The following is a 23553-nucleotide window of genomic DNA, read 5'->3' as shown; positions in this document are numbered from 1 at the left end:
GCACGCAAAAAACATAATGTACGTGCTCTTGAGTTTTTCCTTCCCAAAATTGCAATACCAACTGTAAAAAAATATGAAAGCTGTCCCATATTTTAGTGCAAGGACTGCGCCAATTCCTTGACAACCATGGTGACCGGTCACCAAACCTGCAAGACCTCTGACACCCCCTCCACTCTACACCTATATATGTTCGGAAACTTATATGATGAACTAATTTATATTTTATGGATATTTTTTATTTAATTTCAAAATAGGTATCAAAATACAAGTTACAAGTGTTTTAAAAGGCAGATTAGTGAAATGGATCGTCTACCTTCAGATTGCTGATTTGCATCAGTTCAAATCGACGATTTAGAAAATATTTGAAATACATAAATTAAAATATTTTTTCTTTTTCTTTTCAAGGGCTTGGCAGTGCTTGGGGTTTTATTAGGCCCGGTCGAAAGTGATACGTTCCGGTAACGAATTCGATTTTGGCAATTCCGGATGCCAATTGACAATCCCTAATTAGGTTCGTTGGGTTTCAAAAGTCAAAACTGAGTATTGGCGGACATAATTAAAAGAAACAAATGGTTCAATTATTGAAAATTTAGTATATTTTAATGCGATTATATAATGGCGTCATTCACCTTTATTATGAGAGGATTACTGGCCATTCCATATCAATGGGCTGGCTTGAGATATGCGATAAAGTTAGAGAAATTATTTGCAAAAATTGCTAAAATCCTAAACAAATATACTTTTTAACTTTTACCCCATTCTAAAATTTTTCACTTATTTTTCTCAAAAACCCCCAACTAAAAAAGGTACATATTTTTTAACGAAAATACCCTCTATTCACATTACAAATCATTTTTGGATCCCAATAAAAGGAAACGTCCAACCGTATTTGTACATCACCGGACTGCTTAGTATGGCATAATTCAAAACGCCAGACTGCCCCTACAAAATTTCGGACTGCCCCTACAAAATTTCGGATTGCCATATCCCTTCAAAATGTCAGACCACAACTTCAAAATACCGGATCGTAACTTCTAAATGCTTGACGGCCGATTCCAGCAAAAAAATAATTGTCGGACCGCAACCATGAAACGCCGGACAGTCACCATGAAATGCTGGATCGCCCATTCCAGCAAAAAAAAAAAAAAATCGCCGGACCGATTGTTCAAAATGCTGGACCGCCCTCTCTAACGAAAATAATTCATTATGTGAAAGAAGGGTATTTTCATCTAAAATAAATGAACTTTTTGTGTAGGGGTATTAGCTACAAAACATCATTTTTTTTGGGGGGGGGGGGGGGGAATTGTTAGGAAAAGTTGGGTGGGATATAAAGTGAGTAAAAAGTCCATCTCGAGGGGTTTTAACAATTTTTTAAAATTATTTTTTAAAATTTTAAGTATAGCCTTTTTTTTTAAATCTAAATTTAGTCAATGACACATTCACAATCTTCCGATTTGAAATCCGATGGATATAAGTGATTGTCATATCTATGTGTTAAAAATAAAGGCTTTTTTATTATTTATTTATTTATTTAATAAATTGTACATAATATTTTATATTTTTTTCTTGAAGTTCTAGTAGCTTCGACCATGCGAGCTGAACCCACTTCCCAAGCCCCATCCACCGCGGATCGACCTGCCCTTGCACGCTCAATTTTGCGCGCGCTCACGAAGAAGAGTACCGCCTACGCTTTGTATTCCAATCGCGAGGCTGAGCAATTTTTTCTTCTCCCCCTTTTTTTTTGGCAAAACAAATCGTGTGGTTGTAACATGTTACGACAAAAAACAGCGCAAGATCTAAACCGTCCGTTTGGTCTCTTTTTCCCGCTTTGAAGTTGGCGCCTTCCAGTTTTAGTCTTGTAACATTGGGGGTTTTGTCTCTCTGTTCAGTTTCTAGGGCATCACCATCAAGCTGTTGCAGGTAGTTTACACTCTACAAACCATGAAATTGCTCATTTTTCTTCCATATTTTTTCAATTTATATCTGTTTCTGCAAAAATTTTATGGTTGGAATCTGGTTTTCTGTTGTATGGACCAGTACTTTCTTCTCCTGTGTGTTGCTTACAATTTGTGTAGAATTAGGGTTTCCAATGCATGCAATGAAATTTTTTCGCTTGTTTTTTTGCAACATTTTTCTATGGTTAGTGTTTCCAATGGATAAATAGCAATTGTCGTGTCGGGTTTTCCTCGTATTTTGTCCAGAGTTAGGGTTTCTGATGCTAAACCAACATATATTGGGACTTCCTTGCATTTTTCCTAGAATTATTGTTTCATCTGCATATATGTGAACTTTCATCTGCTGAGATATCCTTAAATTTTTCACAGAATTAGGAGTTCTGCTTCATACCTGCACTTTAACTTAATTTTTCGCAGAATTAGGATTTCTGCTTCATACCTGCACTTTAACTTTTCCATTGCGGTTGCCTTACATTTCTTCTGAAATTAGGGTGGTTGATGCGATTTATATTTGATTGTTTTCTCTGACCTGCTGCTGTTTTTGCTCATGTTATGTTTATGATCAGTCATTTTTTCTTGATTGGAAGCAATATCCTCTGGCACACTCATAGCAGGGAAATATTAATTTTCGATGTTTTTAGGTTTCCACTGTAAGCTACAATATTGTTTACTTCCTGGACTTGGCTGTTGCGTATATCTATTTACTCTCTAGCTACTCACTCTGCAAAAAATCTGATGGTTTTCTTATCTCTCTACTTTATCATTTTCTTCTATGAAATTGCTTATTTGCTCCAATCATGCTCCATTTATGGGGATATGTTGTTGTTATTGGCGAACACTTCATAAATTTGGGCGGTTTAATATTTGTTACTAAGTTTGAGGTTTAATAATTTAAATGCTATAATTTCATTAACCTTTTTAAGGAAAATTCACATGTGAGGTTGATCTTCTTCTTCTGTCTGGTCTTCATTGGTGTCTTCCTCCCGCCCAAATTTTTCAAAATCCAAATGGCAAGCTTTGTAACTTTTTTGATTGAAGGTAGTAAAACTCAGCTTCTGATTTTTTAATAAAGTGAAACTGAGTGGGAATGAATCTATCTTAAGGTTTTACATTGTGGTCAACACTTTATCGTGATGTAACGCCCTGTATCTACTTAGGGATTTTATACAATGAGACCATTGACCTTTAGTATAAGGAGGTCACAATTATTTGTAGCCATTCGAATTGAAATTTGATAGCTTGGATAAAGTTTGAGAAAATTTATTTTGAACTTTGAGCTTGATCAATGGAATAAATGTAGCTGCCCAATGTTTCATCTAATGGTCAAGATTGATTGTGACCACCTTGTATCAAAGATAAATGGTCACATTGTATACTTTTTCATCTACTTAGGTATATGCACATGCACAAACAAAATGTTCTTATTGACAACCTTGGCTACATATGCATGTATAGCCAAACGCATATCACAGATACACAAAGCATACGCACATTCACACACATGAAGAACCATAGGTTTTTTATTTTTGGGTTCGCCTATTTGACAAATTTCTTTCCAATCACCTAGAGGTTGCGGTTTTAAATCGCCAAAATCCCATGTTAAAAAAAAAGAAGAGAAAGTATTTCTGTAGAGAATCTACTTTACCTTATGCACATAATACATAAATACGATTATTTTGCTGTATAAATGTGTAAATATCTGCGTCTGTGTATGTGTACTAATTGTCCTTATAACCATGTGTTTTCCTCTTTATGGTCCATCTCCCATATTCTCAAATTTCTATTTATTTAATTTTTGAATTGTTTATTTTTTTTCTTTGATTAAATTCTTATGTGGCTTCTGCTAGTCTGACTGTTGATTTTGGATGTTCTAGGTGTTGCAAGTGAACAGTTTGATTCATGGATGACAAAATAGCCGATGATGCTCGATTTGAAACTGACCATACACTAGCAGAGAAGCAGCTCGCCTCTGAGACCTCCATGCGCCCTCAGGTTAGTTACTGATTGATTATATAATGGACGTGGTTAGCATGCGGGCAGCCCGCATATTGTAGAATTACGAACTTGGCCATAAATATATTTTTTAAATATAATTTGATCCAAATTTTTAGAGAATATATAATCTTTAACATGGAGATCATAAATATGAAAAAAGAAAAAAAAAATTGAAAAGTAGAAATAATAATTATATTAAGAAAACATTTGGACCATTAATTACAATTGTTTTTAGATGGACCACCTATTTGAATCCATCTTCAAGATGGATGCCTTATACCTCTGGACCGCATATTGTAGACATGCGGCCCAACCCGCATAAAACAATTGTTCTTATATAATTCCTTTTTTAGAGTGGTCTTCTTCCTTTTGCACAATCATCTTATTATGCCATGCATAATGACCTATCTTGTGGTTGCTTGCAAACATCAATAGGGAAGTAAACGAAGAAGGGGTAGGCCTGCAAAGGTGGAAAGGGTTGCTCGTGATAGAGAACTTTCAGTGGAAGACAATAAAAATGATTCAGGTGGAGATGATGAAGGTGATAAAACCGATATTTTGGATGACAAAAGTCCAAGCAAGCCTTTGCCCTCTCCTTCAGGCACAACTTTGCTTGATGATGTATTTGAAATTGGCCCCAAAAGGAAAAAAAACAAACCTGCGGAAACTGGTCATGATGGTGCAGCTAATCCGAGCTTGTTTGGTATGTATAAATAATTATTTGCAGTGTTCAGAAAATTGACTTGGCCAAGGTACCCGGGCCCTAGTTGAGGTGAGTTACTCGGGTGAGTCCGAGTAACTCGCCCGAGTCCCTCTCTCTTTTTTTGTTTTTTTCTAAAGAAAATGAAGAGAAAAAACAGTGATATATAATATGAGCACCGCTTTTATCAACCGAGCATTAGACCGGCATGCTAGTTACTCCCCCCCTCTTTACCCGAGGTCCCGAGGTCCATTCTTGTGGGGGCTACATTTTTTTTTGGAACTTAAAAAAAAGTTCCAAAAAAAAATGACATTTTTAAAACTGGTGTTCCTATTATATTAAAAAGTGACCGACATTAAAAAAGTTGTATACTCTAGTGGGATTCGAATCCCGACTGTTAAATTTTTTGCGTTAGGACTAACCGAGAAGCCATTGGAGCACATTTAACTTTAATTTGAGGTATTAATATAATTAAACTTTTAAAACATGTTGTACAACCTACTCGCCCAAAACTCGCCTAGCCCTATGGGCGAGGCCGAGTTACTTGGCAGAGTTTTAGAACATTGATTATTTGATTGGTTGAAAAGTTTTACTTTGTTCTCTTCCCTCTTCTGATGAAAAATGGCATGGTCTTTACGCAACATGTGTGTTCATGTGGTCATGTCTGATGATTACACTTTTAACCCTAATGTGTAAGTGGTCGTGTTTTCATTTGATGTTACTGTCTTTTACATATTTGTGCTGCAAATTTCTTTGAAGCAGAAGAGGTTTGGTATTTTTGTTTAATTAATATGGTCTGTTACAAGTTTATGATTTTTTATGAAATAAGTTTTATTACAATTTTGGTGCAAGAAAGCATATCATAAATTATTGGAAAATTTTCGCTAATTCCCTTATAATTAGCAGTACTAGAAAATGTCCCCCATAATCTGTATTTTACGCACATTTTTTCCCCCAAAATACCCGATTGTCTAGAATTCCAAGCTCCAAAATGGGGTCCTTTTTTTTTTCATATTGAGAGATTGGTTCGGAAATTCTGGCTTTTTTCTAAATAAATTGGTTTGGAACTTTAAGTTCCAAAGTGTATGTTCACAAAAGATATAGAGAAGTCAGTCGGTTTGGAAGTTCAAGTTCCAAACCAGCTCACTTGTCTCTTTTTAGAGTGAAGACGTTTCTGAACTTGGCTGGAACTTCAAGTTCCGAGCCAGTTTATTTATGAAAATTTGGTTTGAAACTTGAAGTTCCAAACTGATCTCTCAAAAAAAAAGGGTAAAGAAAGCCACGAGATCTGAACGAGAGTATTTTGGGAAAAGACAATTTTTTTTAAAAACAGACATTAATGTAGAATATAAAATGTGGAGGATATTTTTTAAATCCCACTAATAAGGGATATGAGCAAAACTTTCGTAAATTAGTCAATAGATGGTCATTAACTATACACCTTTGGTTTCGTTGTATGAGATCAATGGCTTTTTGCGTCATTTTCACTAATTGTTTACACGGGAAATATATGCACGTCCTTGGTTATAACTAACTTAGAAATGTTTCAGGCAGCATTCATTATCAGCAAATATATGCCATTTTTATCTTGCAGTGGTTCATATATTTGATTGCTTATTAACAAATTTTTTTATGTTTTTTCTCCATGCCATTCCATTGAAATATGTCAGATATTTCTGCAGAATATTATATTCAATCAGCTTAGGTCATTCTAGAAGTTCAACTTTAATTCACTTCTTTATGAGAAGAAAAACATCAAGGAGTTTGATATTTTTTGAATATCTATGTAACTGGTTTTCTGGTAGGTAATTGCAACTTTTATTCCATTAAAATAGTTGTGATATTATTCTTATAATCAGCCTTTTTAATATGGTTGAAGTTACTAAATAATTTATTATTAAGTATTTAATTCGTCCATAAATGAGAACACAATTCTTGCAATTTGAATTTGATTATTAATTTATGATTACTAAATATTTATGATATTATTATCACAAAACCACATTATCCTCCATGGCTGGTCCAAGCCAGTCATGTTGGTCCCAAGCTGGAGGAAGGAGGAGGCTTTGTTAGGTTGGCAGCCAGTGTAAAACTTTTGCCACATCTATTTCATGAATCTCGAATGATGATGATGATGATTGCTACAAAAATACACGTTTAGGATTTGAATGTCCTAAACGAAAATGGTTAAATAATTAGTGCAACTCATACAATTAGTTTATTTAATAATTAATGTATTTGCTTCATCGGAATAAGAATAATGCAAAATTTGTCGGATTAAAATGGAAGTCTCTTTTTAATCATCATATGAATATTTAGTCATTTTGTAGAAAAACGTGATAATGAATGTAGAGATGTCTTTTAGGTACTATTGGTGCTTTGATGTAACTGGTTCTTTTGTGAGGCTGAAGTGTTATGGATATCCCCTATTGCAGAATGTCTTAAATATAATGGGAAGTCTATCATCCAGGCAGTCAAACAGTGGGTTGAGGGGTATGAGAAAGACCCAAAGTCTGCATTATCTGAACTTTTGACGATGCTCTTTGAGGTATGGTGGGTTTACTGATTTTCTTCTTACACTATCTTTGCATGTGTCCAATGGTTGGTTGGTCTTAAGGACTTTGAACACACAGGCCTGCGGGGTTAAATATCAATTCAGCGAAGGTTCTTTGGATGAGATTGATGTGGATGATGTGGTTATCGCTCTGGTTAACCTTGCCAAAGATGTATCCTTCTTGCAGCTATTTCTTGGATCAATTTTTCATTCTCAATATCTAAGTGGAAAATACCAACTGAATCTTTATGTTTCTGTAGCCATGTTTGCCTTCAATTTGTACTTGACTCTGTTGAAAAATCAGGGAGAAGCTGAAGATTATTGCAATCCAAGGCAAAATGATATAAAACAGAAGGAAATAACTGCAAAAAGGAAACCAAAGCAAAAGGAATTTAAAAACTTCAAGGAGAACCTTGTGTGTTTCTGGGATAATCTGGTTCTAGAGTGTCAGAATGGGCCACTATTCGATCAACTTCTATTTGAGAAGTGCATGGATTATGTCATTGCTTTGTCATGGTACACACTTACCACATGCTATTTTGTATTCAGTGACTCTCATCGATGAATGTTATCATTGTATCACTTCTTGCTTTCCATGAAATCTTTTGCTTTCAACCATCCAGCACTCCACCTAGGGTTTTTCGTCGAGTAGCTACATTGGTGGGTCTCCAACTTGTTTCGTCCTTCATAACTGTTGCCAAGACACTGGGTGGGCAGCGTGAAACTACCCAGCGCCAATTGAATGCTGAAAAGAAGAAGCGAAAAGATGGCCCTCGTGTGGAGTCCCTGGAAAAGAGATTGTCTTCAACTCATGGAAAAATAACTATGACTGAGGAGATGATGCGCAAAATATTCACTGGGTAAGATGCAGCTGCCACGAGGCAATTCATTTAATTTTTTGTTTTTGTTTTTTGGGTAGTTCAGGGGGGATGACGAGCCCCTACCTGTTCTTTTAAATTATTAGTAGTTTTTTAATGCGTTGGGTGAGAATGGAAGCCTAGACTTTAGCTGGGGCACAAGTGGTGCTACCACCATGACCCCAATCCCATTCTCTCATTTAATTTTTTGTTGTTTCAGTTTTTCGGCAACCATGGTTTATTTGGGATTTGGGATTTGGGAACCTGACTTGTTGTTTAGGCTGTTTATTACTGCAAAACCATGTCGAATCTTTGAACTTCACTTAACATATATATAAAAAAAGAGAATAAATGTTTTTTCTATCAATGAATAAATTGGTATTTCCTATTGGCTTTTTTCTGGACTGATCAGAGATCTACCATTAACTCTTTTGCAGGTTATTCATGCATCGATATCGAGATGTTGATCCAGATATCCGAATGTCATGCATCAGATATATTGGTAGCTGGATCGTATCGTACCCTTCATTGTTTCTACAAGATTTGTACTTAAAATACCTTGGCTGGACGCTCAATGACAAAGTAATTTTTCTGCTATCTTGATGTTTGATCCTACTGATCAGTTTGTGCCTTAACCAATTAAAAAGAAAAAACAAGAGGAAAACTGACTACGTTTTTTCTTTGAACTGCATCTTAAGAGTGCTGGTGTCAGGAAAACTTCTGTCCTTGCGTTGCAAACTCTTTATGAGGTGGATGATAATGTGCCTTCCCTTGGTCTTTTCACTGAGAGGTTTTCAAATCGTATGGTCGAGCTGGCTGATGACATTGATGTTTCTGTGGCTGTTTCTGCCATAGGACTTTTAAAACAACTGTTGAGGTAAAAATCTATATTAAGTTTCAAAAGCACATAATAACTATTCCAATAATGTGCTCTTTTTCATTTTTTTACATTACAGTTTTCTTCATTGGGATTTTGTAGGCATCAACTTCTATCTGATGATGAACTTGGCCCACTTTATGACTTGCTTATTGATGAAGAGCCAGTCATCAGGCGTGCTGTTGGAGAACTAGTCTATGATCACTTGATTGCTCAAAAGTTTAGCAGCTCTCATACAGTATCTAATGGTATTGTATCCCTAGATTTTCCAAGTGGTGCTCTTCACACTAAAACTTACAAGTTTCAAATGCTCTGGAAAATTAAATATTTTTTGATACCAAGTTTTTTTTTTTCCCAGGTGAAGGTGCTGAATCTTCTGAGATTCATTTAGGAAGAATGTTGCAAATATTGAGGGAATTTTCCTCCGATCCCATTCTAAGTACCTATGTCATTGATGATGTTTGGGATGACATGAGTTCCATGAAAGTATGCTCTTATGGCATGAGTTTTTTGCCCTTTTAATTCCGACTTTTAAAATGCAGTAGAAAGATAATATCATAAGAAATTCTGCTTTTGGACATTGTTATTGCTTGCAGTGCTGGTGCTTGCTGTATTCTAATGTTCTTCTTGGATGGAACTACGTATGCTTGCAGGATTGGAAGTGTATTATCTCTATGCTTCTGGATGAGAATCCACTGATTGAGCTTACTGATACAGATGCAACAAGCTTGGTTAGGGTCCTTTGTGCTTCCGTAAAGAAGGCTACTGGAGAAAAAATTGTTCCCGCCAATGATAACCGGAAAATTCATCACACAAAAGCTCAGAGGGTATGGAAAGACATGGCCTTTCTGGCTTCAGTTTGATCCAATGCTTGCGTTTGATATGAATTCCTGTTTTTTTTTTTTTTTTGAAATGTTAACGATTGTATTGCTGTAGAGAGAAATTACAGTGTAGTGAACGTCCGAGAGAGCCCTCTAGAAGGGACTCTCGGTAAACATCCGGTCAGCAGACCCTTTACAAAAAATGGGTTATAAGAAAACCCCTTTACAAACAGTTAAAAAAGAAAGTGGCAGGGGAAGGGCTTATAAAAAAGCCCATCCACATTTAGGCCAACCACAACGAGAAATACATAGCAGAAGAAAGAAAAGAAAGGAGGTGGTCCAGATTAAAAAAGGAGGTGGACTAAGTTTGAGCGGCCTGACCCCGACTTCTAGCGGCCTCCTTTGCCAGTCGATCTGCGGTATTGTTGGACGTCCTCCAAGTATGCTACTATGAGACGTCCATAGCCCTGCAAATGTGTTGAATCTCATGAAAAAATGGGGACAAATGCCATGGTGGATCACACGTTCTGCTAGCCCAAGAGATAACATTTTTGGAGTCGCCTTCCATTATCAGAGTTGTACCCCAGGAAGGGTTGAAGTTTTTCAAAGCTATAAGGTGGGCTAGTGCTTTGGTTGGTGAGAGTCCTTTAAGCTCAGGAATTGAGAGATAGAGAGGAGTATATTGCCTTCGTGGTCTCGATAAACTCGTTCTGCTCCTGCTGGACCTGGGTTCCCCAAGGAGCAACCATCAAAGTTTAGTTTGATGCTTCCTTGGGTTGGTGGTAGCCAGATGCTTGACCTACTAACCCCTTGTGGTTGATGATGAAGGATGTCTCCCCAATGGGTGAGGAAGAAAGTCCGTGGAATTCCGACGAAGAATTTATGATTAGAAGCCCAAAAAGTAACTAGGGTGGTTACCTTGGACAAGAGTGCCAAAGTTTGAAGTTTAGAGCCTCGGAATATTTTGGAATTTCTTTCCAGCCACACAACCCAAATTGTAGCAACTACAGTTGCCTTTCATAGGATTCGATCTGCCTTAGGCCAGCAAGAATCAAAATTGCAGGTTAGGAGGGCTTTTACCGGGGAAAGGGATGGGGGGGGGTAACCCAATGTATACAAAAAAGTTGCAATACCCTACCCCATAGGTCATAAGAGAATTCACAATGAAGGAACATGTGATGGTTACTTTCCTCCTCACATTCACATAGGGCACATCTATTCGAGATGGGGAGCCCTCTGTTTTGTAGGTTATCCACTGTGAGGACTCTATGTGAGAAAGCAAGCCAGTGGAAGGTCTGCACTTTTGGTGGAGCAATAGTGGACCAAATTTTAGAGAACGCCTCATGGGATGTAGGTGAGAGTGTGAGGCTTTTATAGAAAGAAGCAACTGAGAACTTACCCAAGGGAGGCAAGGTCCAGACAAGTTCATCTCTTCCATGGGAGAGGAGAAAGAGAGAATGGAGGGTATGCGAGAGCCGCTGGAAATCATTAGTTTCCTGTTCAGTTAGGTTCCTTCTAAAAGAGGGATTCCAAACTCGACGCCCTCCCAAGCAGCAGAGCTCTTGGGCAATTGAAGACTCCTGGTCTCGTGCAAGAGAGAAAAGGGATGGGAAGACATCACAAAGAGGGGAGGGGCCTAACCAAAGGTCCTGCCAACATTTTACCCTAAAGCCTTCTTTCGGATGGAACCTAGTGTGGCTCTTGAAAGTGGCCAGCACTGTTAATAGAGACTTCCAGACACCTGACCCATTATGCCTTTGCGGTGTTCTTGGCAGCCAGGAATGTAAAGAGATATTGTACTTATGCTTAACCACCTGAGCCCAAAGTGCATTTGGCTGAGTCGCTAAACGCCACCACCATTTTCCTAACAGGGCGGCGTTGTGTTTGCGAATGACCTTAATCCCCAAGCCACCTTGGTCTTTAGGTTGGCAGACCTTATCCCAGGCTACAAGATGAAACTTTTTCTTATCTTCCTGGCCAGACCATAGGAAATTCCTCATGAGTTGGTTGAGTCGATTGGCCACCTGCGCCGGCATATATAAAATCGACATTAAGTAGGTTGGGGAGTTAGCTATGGTTGCTTTAATTAAGGTGTTTCTGCCCGCCATCGACAATAATCTTCCCTTCCATCCTGCCAAGCGGCGATCAACCTTGTCAAGGACCGGGGGCCATTGCTGCTTTCTAGGCTTACCAATGCTCAGGGGGAGCCCAAGATAAGTGGTAGGGAGGACCTGGACTTTACATTCCCAATCTGGAATGAGTTCTAATATGTTCAGTTGACAAGGCAACCCCCACCCAACATACTGGATTTATCCATATTTATCTTAAACCCAGTATCCTATTGGAAGCAACGGAGGAATCTTTTGAGGGTGTTGACTTCTTTTTGGGTGGCATCTGCATGCTGTAGGTGGGAAACTATGGGCTCGTGCCTATTGGTTTTGAAACCAGATAGGAGGCCAGCTTGGTAGACCCGAGAGATGGATCGGCTGAAGACTTCAGCCGCAATTACAAAAAGGAAGGGTGAGAGGGGGTTTCCTTGTCTTAGCCCCCCGATGAAGGAAAATAGCCAACTAGGGTTCTGTTGATGAGGATAGAGAAATGAGGGTTTGAATAATAACCGCTCATCCACTTCCTCCATCTCTCCCCTAAACCTACCCTGGCCATGGACTCATTCAGGACTATCCAGTCGACATGTTCGTAAGCCTTTTCTCAGTCAAGATGAGTCCTGGTCTCTTGGATAGGTGTCTCAAGTGGACACATTCATCCCGTCTAAGATTTCTCTGCTTTTGATGAAGGTAGATTGAGAAGGAGAAACGATAAAAAGCAGAACATGTTGCTGCCTAGAAGCAAGGACTTTAGCCAAGATCTTATAGGAGAAATTGAGGAGGCCAATAGGTCAGAAGTCTTTTATTTCCTCAGCTCCTTGTTTAGGGACGAGGGCAAGGAAAGTAGCATTCATAGCTTTGTTTAGGATACCCCCTGTGGAGGAATTCGTAAAAAAACTTAAAGTCTAAATGAACAATATCCCAGAACTCCTTAAAGGGTGCAACCTGGAAACCATCCGGCCCAGGGGCCTTGTCACTTCCTAACTCTTTGACTGCTTCAAAGATTTCCTGTTCTGAGAATGGCCTTTCAAGCCAAGCAACTTGGGCTACATTGAGAGTCAGGAAGTCAAGGATCGAGAATCTGGGTCTAGGTTCAGGGGGAGCAGAGTACAAGTTCTGGAAGAAATCGAGGATGGCTTGTTGAATAACATTAGGCTGGGTCAAATAGGAATTGTTGACTTTCAACATCGTGATGGCATTGTCTCTTCTACGACAATTTGCAATCTGATGGAAACAGCCAGTATTGTTGTCCCCAGCTTTCAACCAAGAGACCCTGGATCTCTGGGATCAGTAGATTTCTTCTTTTTTTACGGTAGTGAGATACTCTAATTTGGACTTGGATCTATGCTTCTGTTCAGAGGCATTAAGAGATATCGATTCTTCAATGGTATCAAGGTTCTTGATGGCTTCCAAAAGGGAAGCCACCAAGTGCGAAAAATTAACAGGAAGGTTAAAACTCCAAGATTTGAGGGCAAATTTAAGAAGCTGAATTTTCTTTTGGAGGAAGTAGCCCGCTCTCCCCGAAACCTGAGAATCGAAGGAGTTCCACCATGTTTGTACAAGGGCAGGTAGGTCCTTTTCTAGAAGCCAATGCATTTCAAATCTGAAAGGATGGGAACCCCTGGTAATAGCATTTGTGTCCAACAGGATAGGGCAATGGTCTGAGGTAGGCTTGGGTAGGGCCAAAGACAACGAAGTAGGGAATTGTTCCTCCCAATTGACAGAAATGAGAAATCTATCAAGTTTTGAGAGGGTGGGATTGGTGCTGTGGTTGGACCAAGTAAATTGGCATCCTTTGAGGGGGATGTCAATCAGCTCGTTATGGCTAATGAAATATGAGAAGTTCCTCATTTCCGGGGAGATGGCGGAAGAGGAATTTCTCTCGTGGGACCAACGAACCACATTGAAGTCGCCCCCCACACACCAAATGGGGTGAGGTAGGGAAGCAATATGGTCTAATTCCAGCCAGAGTCTTTGTCTGATGGTGTTGGAGTTAGGGCCATAAACAACAGAAAATTTCCTATGGACACCATCAGAGATGTTGGAGAGAAGAAGGGTAATAGAGAATTCACCTATGAAGTGGGAGATGAGAGAGAGGTTAGAAGGGTCCAGACCACCTAGATCCCTCTTGATACCTCGTTCACCGATAATGAGACCCACTGGCAAGGTCTCCTGCCCCAGATCTTGCGGATGAGCGGGAGGTCTGGGTTAGGAAGTTTGGTTTCAAGAAGGGCCAAGATGGTAGGGGAATTTTTGAGGGAGAAGGCTTTGACCACATCTTTCTTAGAGGACTATCCAAGCCCTCTAATGTTCCAAATGAAAAGTTTCATTTGTAAGGGATGAGAGCAAGGGAGGAAGCCAATCTTGGGGACCTCCTCGGGCAACCTGGGGTGGAATTGGAGGGGGAGAAGTCAACAGCTTTCCCAAGGAAAGGGAGGGAGGAGAAGAGGTTGCAAAGCTCTCTTTGCCCTCTGATTCTCACATGCATCCTTCTCTGCGCATCTATCGTAAGGAATTTGTGTGCAGGGCCTTTTGGTCCCTCATATTCAAAACCCATAATCTTGTACATGGTTCTCATCCTGTCTTCCTCTGAGAAATTCCCGTCTTCAGTGTCATCTTCTGCCTCTGAATCGGCCTGCGATTCCAAGGAGGCAGGCGTATGCGTAACGGGAACTCCTGGAGAGGGGGTTGGGGGATGGACCGCAGGGTAGAGATCAGTAGTTAGGGATGGGAGGGAAGGAAGATCCGGACAAGGGTTGACAGGGTCGGAAGAGAAATCTCTGAGTTCCCAAAGGACACCTCAGGAGGGAGAGGAAGGCCAGGGGGGGGAAAGGAGAGGGGGTGCTGAGGGGGGTCAAAGTTGGGAATGGCCTCCTGAACAAGAGCACCAGGGATAAGAGGGTAAGGAGAGGGTGAGGGGGCTAGTTCAATGGGGAGGAGGGAGATGGTAGGGACAAAGGTAAGAAATTGATGAGTCTGGACGGAGGTGTAGGAGGAGAGCAGGAAGGGGGAGTTCATGGACCGGACATAGTGAATAGTGTGGACCCTATGGATATGGACAAGGTGAGGAGTAAAAGAGAGATGTGGGGCCAATAAATCAGCAACAGTAGCCGGGTATGGAGGAGACGGGTCCTGTGATTGGGCTGTGACGATGCCCAGAGGAAAAAAGTCTCGGTTCATCTTAAGGAGGTTAGAAGGCTTTATACCAAAGGGAAAAGGGTGGTCAAGATTAAAAGGGTAGAATGAGAGTGAAAGAGAATAGGGAGGGGTAGAGAGCCTATCCGCAGGGAGGTAGATAGGACCTGAGGAGGGCTAAGGTCACTGCTTAGCACCAGCGGGGAGGGGGTAGGGGAGAGGGCGCCGGAGGGGGGAGCAGGCGAAGGCTCGAGGTTCAGAGGTAGAGGGGAAGGGGATGGGAGGGGGGGGAAAGGCCCGAAAGAGGAGGGGCGGACCCAGGAGGGTGGGTAGGGGTGGCCGACAGGCGCACAGACGAAGAGGCTGGGGAGGCAGACAAAGGGAAGGCAAGGCAAGGTGACGAAGGCGGTGTAGGAACCCTCTCGAAGAAAGCTTGGACGGGAGCCAGCTGGCAGTGAGAAGACGTCTCAAGTCGGTTGGGGTCACGGGGCTCGGGAGGATCGGGTAACAGGCCGGGAGCAGGGGAGAGGCTGGGATAAACGAAGGAGGTGCATGGGCCGGGTTTGACAGCACCAACAAGAAGGTGGGGGACCCCAAGATCACTTGGGGTAGGTCACTTGCGGTAGGTGGGAGGGAGGATTCACCCACGGGAGCCACCTAGAGGGCAGGTAATGAAGGGTCAGGCTATGGCTGGGACAGCTGGGAGGCACTCAGCTGCTCCTCCTGAAGTAGCCGATCGGAATATGACAGGTGGGGGAGAAAAGGCGGTTGAGGCAGGCGCGTGGAGGTTGAAGCGGGCCTTTGATCCAGCGTAACCCATTGAGCTTCATAAACAGTTTTCTGGAGTTAATGTCCACCCCAAACGCTCAGCCTTTGATCCAGAATTAGATCCATGTGAGCTTTATTTTTTAACATCCAATATGTGTGTTATGTTTATTAAACCTTGGATACTCTCTGAGATGAACCTTTAGTTTTGTTTGTACCGTAAATTGTGCATGTTGAACTTCTCATAAGGTTTCCTTCAGTAGTACCTATTTATTCCCCATAAGAAACCAAAAAAAGAGGCAAGATGTTTGTGTGGAATTAATGTCCGTGTATGCTTTGTCGCTCTAATATTCAGTCATTGGTTTTATGTTGATTGTATGTTGATTAATCCTTGGATATACTCTCTAATATGAACCTGCATTTATTTTTGTTTCATTATCATAGAAGTGGGCTGGAATTCAGATGACAGTGCTTTGATGGTTATGTCACTAACTTTGTTTTGTTGAATTAACAGGAAGAATTTGAAAACAGCAGACATGAAATAACAATTGCCTTAATAAAGAGCTATCCACAGCTTTTACGCAAGTTTATAGCGGACAAAACAAAAGTTTCGTCGTTATGTGAAATAATTTTATATTTAAAACTTGAGCTCTATTCACTCAAACGGCAAGAACCGGTAACTATTGGTGCTTATAGTTTGACCCTTGTTTATTGATCGATGAACCTAGTGGTGACATTTGTATCTCTCCCTTTCAGAATTTTTGCTCTACTCTCCAACTCATAAAGGAGGCTTTTTTCAAACATGGGGAGATCGAAATCTTGAGGTCTGGCATCAAGGCTCTTGACTTCTGTGCCCGTGAGAGTCAAGCAGATTTGCAAGATTTTGCTCAAAATAAATTCAAAGAACTCGAGGATGAATCGCTTCTAAAGCTTACATCTGTCTTTAGTCAAGTTGAGGTAAGTCTTCTGTTTGAGGGTCAATGCTTATCTCTAATGTCAGCTAAACAATTAGATAAAGTATCATATCATCATTTACAGGTTGCTGATGATGATTACTCATTACTTGTAAGCTTACGAAGGCTTTATATGCTTCAATGTAAAAAGTTCCCACTAAATGAGAGTTTGTTTGAAGATATGGTTGGTCTTCTGAAGAAATATAATGATTTAGGTGATGAGGTATGTCAAGATCTTGGCAATGGAACAATATAAAGAAAAGAAACATCTTTATCAAGATATGGTTTAATGACTGATAGTCGGTTTTGTTCCAGGTTGTCAGTCTTCTGCTTCTCAACATGTACTTGCATATACTATGGGCTAGGAAGTCTCTTGATACTGAAAATCCTGCTGAAGCACTTATATCCTCTCTTTTGGCTAAACGTACTACCCTGTTAGAACAATTAGAGCATTTTCTGGACACTCTACTCAAATCTTGGGAGGAAGGGAGGACTCGAGGTCCCCTTAGTAGCAGAGTGAGTCCTCAGTCAAACTTTTTTACTACTTTTAACCATCGGAACTTTTATGTTCTCTATTTTGATAAATATGAGGGACTGAAATGTCCAAATATGATGTTGAACAAACGAAAACTTGATGATTGTACAAATTTTTTCTCTGCATTAGGTTTGCATTATACTTGCAGAGATTTGGTGCTTGTTCAGTAAGGCGAAGCTTGCGCCTTCAAAGCTACATGCCTTAGGGTTCTATCCAGACATAGCCATCCTGAAAAAGTTTTGGAGGCTTAGCGAACAACAATTCAGTATATCAGGTGGATGGCCTTGTGTCATGGGCTTTATTCTATGTTACTTTCCTGTCTATACAATATTTCATGTTAGGTTTTGAAGTGTTACCTTCTTTCTTGTGGCTTTTGTGGGTTATCAATTCATGGATGGGCTTATATCATAGATGATACGGAAGATGAAGATGTCAACGAAGAGTATGTTGACGTGACAAAACTGCGGGATTCGGTCATGACCGCAGCAGCAAAACTAGTTACACATGATATAGTTCCTAAGGTAGATTATTGAATGCTTCTATGATATGGCAAAACTAGTTACACATCTTTTTCTCTATTTTGTTTTAGTAATTGATAATTGAATTGTGGCTCTTTGTTGGTTTTGTGATGCTGTTAATTTGAACACTCAGCACCCCACCGTTGCAATTGGTTCATTGAACTTATAATGCACAAGTATTGCTTTTGTTGCCTTGTTTGGAGTTCATAACTTATATCATACTGAATTGCTCTCAAAGTAGCCAAGCTAATTCCCAGTCACTGGCCCCATCCTTGCATGACTGGATTAGAAGCCCCGGAACTAGGTAATCGATCGACAGAATCATTTGTCTCCAGTTCAAATCTACTCAAAGAGATGCAACATTCAACAAAGGGAATGGTGAAGCGGAACAAATCTAATGTTATGACAGAAGTTAACTACATACACAATTGTGTGCTTGTGGGCAACCGTTTCAAATTATTGTGTATTAGTATTTGTATTCCTATCTTTTTGTATATAAATATTGACTGTTGACTTGAGTGCATTGTAAGATAAGAGGGCCTGTGGTGCAAGCCTACATCTATGATGACCCAATAGTGTTTTTAGAACTTCTTCGGGCATTATGTTAGGCAAACAGATATGATGGTCTAATATGTTTTTGGGATTATCTTGTTATGTCTTGTAATCTGCATTTCTCTTTCTGAGAGGTTCCATTAGATTGCCCATGTAATGATAAGAAGTTGGGGCCATTGTGCAAAACTATAGATACCAAGGGATGACCTTACATGAACAGGATCTGTACATTCGTTTCTATTGATACAATGGAGACACACACAACTATAGATGCCAGGGAGTGGAAAGAGAAAATGACAAGGGCATAGCTGCATAAGATTCGAGCAAAGCGGAAAGTTGAGATGGTCTGTTCACTTGAGTTGTAGACTATTACAAGTCAGGTTGAATAAGGTCTAATCTGAGTTTAAGAAGAACTTTGGATACCAGAGTGTCCTCCTATAGGACCAAGCCGGTCAAAGAGGGATTTGAACGGAAAAAGAATTAGGACACGGTTTCCATGAGTCCCCCAAACTGATATGTGGAAATCTGCCCCCTCTAAAATATCCATTTTTGAAATGGATTTTGGCACTAATTTGTAAGGAATATATAATTTCTAACATGGAGATTATTAAATTTTAAAACTGAAAATAATAATTGGTTGAAGACAGCTTCAAGAATATATATTTTTTTTAAGGAAATATGTAGACCATTGGTTTTAAGTTTTTATTTTTGGAGGGACCACCATTTACATCCATCTTTGGGATGGATGGTTCGTGCCTCGGGGGATGCAAATGTATGGATATGTTCCCTGAGGATATAACAATTTCCAAAGAATTAAGATTGGATCTGGTAGCTTGGAGAGGCTTTTGTTTAAAGTTTACAAAATCCTGAAAATGCTCACTTGCTCTGGTTGAGATGCATTGTGGGGTGGGCTTCCATGATGCACATGCCTCAACTGCAGCTTCAAGACACTCGTAATCATGCCTTGGCTTGAGTAATATTTCTTAGTAGCTGAGGCACTTTTTAATACATTATGGTTTTATGCTTTCTAAAGAGCTTGTAGATTTTATGGTGCTGTTCAGTTTAGTCACATCAGGTAGAACCAAGAGCATCTGCAAGATGGGACTTTTTGCAAATGACTGGCAATCATTTATATATATATTTGGATAGAATTGTTGGCCGGCTATGGAACAGTTGTCTTCCTCTGTGATAGTAGGCTGGTGTGATGAGTATTTTCAGTTTCTATTGGTGTCAATTTGCCCCGAATTAAAACAAAATTTAATTCCATATCATGAATCAAATTGTTGTGTAAAACTGGAAACCTGGAGCTGTTGCATATTCTGTTTATTTTAGGTGTGGTTCTTGCAGTACCTTTCTACTCCTTACTGTTGAACACAATGTTACTTAAGTTGTCTTTTCAAATATCTTTAAACATTTAATCTTTGGACCATTATTTCTATCATTCTTGCTTGGGCAATGATGCAGCTACTGAGGTATAACTGAGGTGCGTCAATTGCTGGTTGAAAACTATTTCCATTATTTCTATCATTCTTTTTGTGTATTCATATTAGTGCACCATTAATTTTGTCATTGTTTTCATTCATTTTTTACTTTTTGACTCCTTTTTCCCCCAGAAATTTATTGATATGTCACAAACTAGTACCTTAAAGCTCAAATACCTAACTGTAAAAAGTTTACATGGAAGGTGAATGTGTACGTTTGTGCAGGACTTTCTTGGTTCGGAGATCATTGCGCATTATGTTATGCATGGGAAAAGCATTGAGGACACTATCAAGCATTTAATTACTGTTCTAAAGAAATCTGCTGCAGATGATATACCCAATTTGTTTCTGGGAGCATTAAAAAGGGTATTTCTCCTGCAGAGCTGTACCATTGCTAAAAAGCTGTTATTTTGTTGATTCAATATCATATCATACATGATCATCATTAGTTTTTTTTTTTTAAAGCTGATTTATGTAGTGTGACCTTTTTTATTTCTTGATTAGGCCTTCCAAAGGCATGTGAATGAGATTTCGCGAAGTGATGATGAGTCCTTGGCTGCCAAATCTATTGCTGAATGCAAAGAACTTGCTTCTCGTCTGTCTGCAACATTCATTGGTGCTGCGCGCAACATCCATAGGTTACACATACTAAAGATTGTTAATGATGGGATTGTGTTTGCCTTCACTGATGTACCAAAACACTTACCCTTTCTGGAGGGAGCTGTACTTCACTTTGTGTCTAGACTTCCTGCTTCAGATGTTAATGACACGTGAGTATTTCTGTTAGCATTTTTAGCCGTTGAAGTTTACTTTTCTCATAATTCATCATACTAACATATAGATATCCTTGGAACTAGTATAAAAGATGTAAAGAAAAGGGCAGAGAAATTCAATCCAGAAGAGGATCCTAGTGGTTGGCGTCCTTATGACAAGTTCATTGAGTTCTTACGTGAAAAATGCTCAAAGAATGAGGGTTTCCAAGGTGATGCCTGTATTACTTTGTCATTCTTCTTGATGCTTCAATTTGTCGTGCTAGATCTTTATTTACTTCTAGTTTTTATTGAGCAGACTTACTATCTAGATGAACGGGTAATATATTTTCAATATCAAATATGCCTAATCAAGTGTGAACTTGTAATTAATGGGAAACAGCCTCTGGAACCTTCGGTCCAAGAGGTTCTGATGTCCACATAGAGCTTCATATATCCTGCAGCATTTGTGATGATTTCTGTTTGATATTAAAACAGATGAACTCTATTATTTCTGTTGTCTTGCTTGCTCTGCTTTGATATCTACCCTGTCGATGTTATTTGACCTTCCAATGCATGCTATTGTAATGAAAGTTTTTTCACTCACTTTTTTATTAGAACTTTGTATTTTTGTGAGACCCTATATTCTCATAAATCTAATGGAAAAGTACTTGATTTAGAATTGTTTCTCACATGATTTTTTTCTCTAGTTTCGAATTCATGGAACTGTTGAGCAAATTGGAGCATCTTCTGAACTATAGTTGAGTTGTAGAAATTTGTTATCTAAATAGTGTATCTGTATGGTATTTTGTTACCCTGGGCAAGCCATGGAGGGGCAGAAGACTCTTATTTACCTTTGCAAATAATTTGAAAAATTGTGGGTGTGAATAAAGTGACCATAATCCGGCTGTTGTGAAAAATGCCATAGTGGCTAGAGAGTAGTGGAATGCTAGTGTCTCTCACTTGTGTGAAATTGTGAGTCAATATTGGTACCAACAGGCTGGCACTGCTTTGTTTGTGTTAGTGAACGTATCATACTCACTGTATTTCGACATCTAAACCTTGGAGCATATCATGCATTAAGTATTGGTATGCTATATGAAGAATTATGTGACCCAAAAATGAGCCAGTTGATGTGAGTTTCAAGCAGAGCTGGGCTCGTATGTGAAAAAATAATTGACTTCATTCTCCTGGGCAGACAAATATGTGTGTGCACGCACGTGTGACAAGCCTGATGGCCTGTGTGTGTATGGCAACCTGATGATGTATACTTTGTGTATATTATACTTTCCAATACATGCATATTGAAAGGGTATAGTGTACACAACCTCTGTAAGAAATGGAAAATATGTCAGCACTTCATTATCCAATTGGATTGCAGTTGATAAACTATCCTTCAACTTTCTATTATGGAATCTGATGAGATATTAACAGATTCCAACAAGATCCAATCATACAGCTGAAAACCCTGTGGAATATGTTTTTCCTGAACCTGGGTTGTGTATATTTTACTTTCCTGTTTGCATGTATGCCTATGTACGCATATAGAAGTACTGGCTAATGTGATTAGTCACATTTCTGTTTTGAAGATTGTATGATTCTGTGTGCAGGTGAGAAGGAAGTTCATGTGTCAAGACGCCGGGGCCGACCTAGAAAGGCAAGGAACATCTCAGGCAAGAAACTTTTTGAAGGGAAAGACTCAAGCGATGAAGAGGAATCCATTAGTGAATCAGAGGGGGAGGAGGAAGAGGAGGAGCAGGAGGAGGAAGAAAGGGAGCCTACTTTGAGGGAGTCACTGGGACTCAAATCTATTAAGCTCGGGTCATTGATGAAATTGAAGAGAGGTGAGCAACAGGAAGCCTAAGGTGAAGAGAGCTTGCAAGAGGAGGTCAAACTCTTGGTGTCATGAGAAGCTTGTACCACTTTTATGGGGACTTGAGGTTCATTTGTTCATTCCAGGAGTAAGCAATGTGTTTGCTGGGGGATTCGATATGCTCTACTGAGGGCATGTGCATGTGTGTCTCAAAGAGAGACAGAGCAAGTCCCTTGGGCGCACCATGCAATAGTAGAGGTATTCACGAACCCATACAAGGATACCAAAATGATATTAATACCTGAATTACAACATTTTCTTTGAATGTTGGTTTTTTTTGTCTCTAACCTTACTATCCATAATCCTACATGTGCAGAAGCCAATTGAGAAACTCATCACCGTGGCCATGTAAAAACTGTGAAAGAAAAGCAGAGTTCCTTCAGCACTGGAACATGATAATACCAGCGGTTTTGTTAGGGAGCCCAATTTGGCTTTATGTTTGGTTGGGGGTTCCCTTGTTTGTTACAAAGTTGTTTTTGTAAATTACATGGTACTGCGATGTATGACTTGTTCTGTACATAATTACTAATTCAGTTTAGGATGGTGGGTGTTAATATTAGTTCATGTACTTGAGAGATATTGAAAAGGTGGGCTTTATCAGTCATTTCCTTGATATTAATTTTAACCTTTAATCTGTGGTGAGTTGTGAGTTGTAATTGAATCCAGATAACAGAAATCAAGTGCTTTTGAGCTCGCTGCAATGAAATTTTTAGTGATGCTACATTTTGAAGACCAGTGGTTTGCATCTTCATGATTTAAGGCAAAATGGTTCTTTTCCTGCATTTCTATTACATTCATTTTCCCTGAAGGAATATAAATGGGCAGATTTCATACAACGGATGTGTAATAATATGATGAACAACTTTCAAAAACCATGGTATGGTCATTTGTTTGATCCAAATTTTGAAATATACACTCTTTTTATTCTATCGAACAATCATAAATTTATTTTTTTTTGAAAAACACAATTTAGAAAGTATTTTTGTAGTCCAATTAACATTGGCCGTTCATTTTGGTGAGATATTTAGATTTGAGTTTTAGAAGGATTTTTTCATTTTCAATTTTTTGGGATGGTTTTATTATCATTAGATGAACAATGTTAAAAAATAAAAAAAATGATTTTTAGTT

At 39.3% G+C, this 23553-nt stretch overlaps 1 protein-coding gene and 1 non-coding gene across 4 annotated transcripts; both read left to right on the top strand.

Moving 5' to 3' along the window:
• The first annotated feature begins 1604 nt into the window (after nt 1-1604).
• SCC3 (sister-chromatid cohesion protein 3) lies at nt 1605-23146 on the top strand. 3 transcript variants are annotated; one of them, XM_011629083.3, is made up of 23 exons: nt 1605-1920; nt 3830-3947; nt 4386-4653; nt 7086-7198; nt 7284-7376; nt 7509-7720; nt 7828-8064; nt 8499-8643; nt 8760-8938; nt 9041-9186; nt 9297-9424; nt 9592-9765; nt 16279-16440; nt 16521-16721; nt 16803-16940; nt 17033-17233; nt 17382-17526; nt 17664-17773; nt 20029-20169; nt 20308-20573; nt 20661-20785; nt 22163-22623; nt 22742-23146. In XM_011629083.3, exons 2-22 carry the CDS (start codon nt 3855-3857, stop codon nt 22414-22416), a joined length of 3531 nt encoding a protein of 1176 aa, XP_011627385.1. In that variant the 5' UTR covers nt 1605-1920; nt 3830-3854; the 3' UTR covers nt 22417-22623; nt 22742-23146. The 3 variants fall into 3 exon arrangements, with proteins under 3 accessions (XP_011627385.1, XP_088715238.1, XP_088715239.1); XM_088859112.1 differs by lacking the exon at nt 16279-16440; XM_088859113.1 differs by lacking the exons at nt 17382-17526; nt 17664-17773.
• On the top strand, nt 19763-19904 carry LOC148783400 (U4 spliceosomal RNA). The gene has a single exon (XR_016050775.1). It is a non-coding gene; the product is annotated as a U4 spliceosomal RNA (small nuclear RNA).
• Nucleotides 23147-23553: the final 407 nt, after the last annotated feature.

Source organism: Amborella trichopoda, chromosome 2 (genome assembly GCF_054954075.1).
Source record: "Amborella trichopoda isolate Santa Cruz 75 chromosome 2, AtrichopodaSantaCruz75HAP2 v2.0, whole genome shotgun sequence".
In the NCBI taxonomy this organism is placed as follows: Eukaryota; Viridiplantae; Streptophyta; class Magnoliopsida; order Amborellales; family Amborellaceae; genus Amborella; species Amborella trichopoda.
Note: the sequence above shows the minus strand (reverse complement) of the source record. Positions and strands in the feature narration are given on the sequence as shown.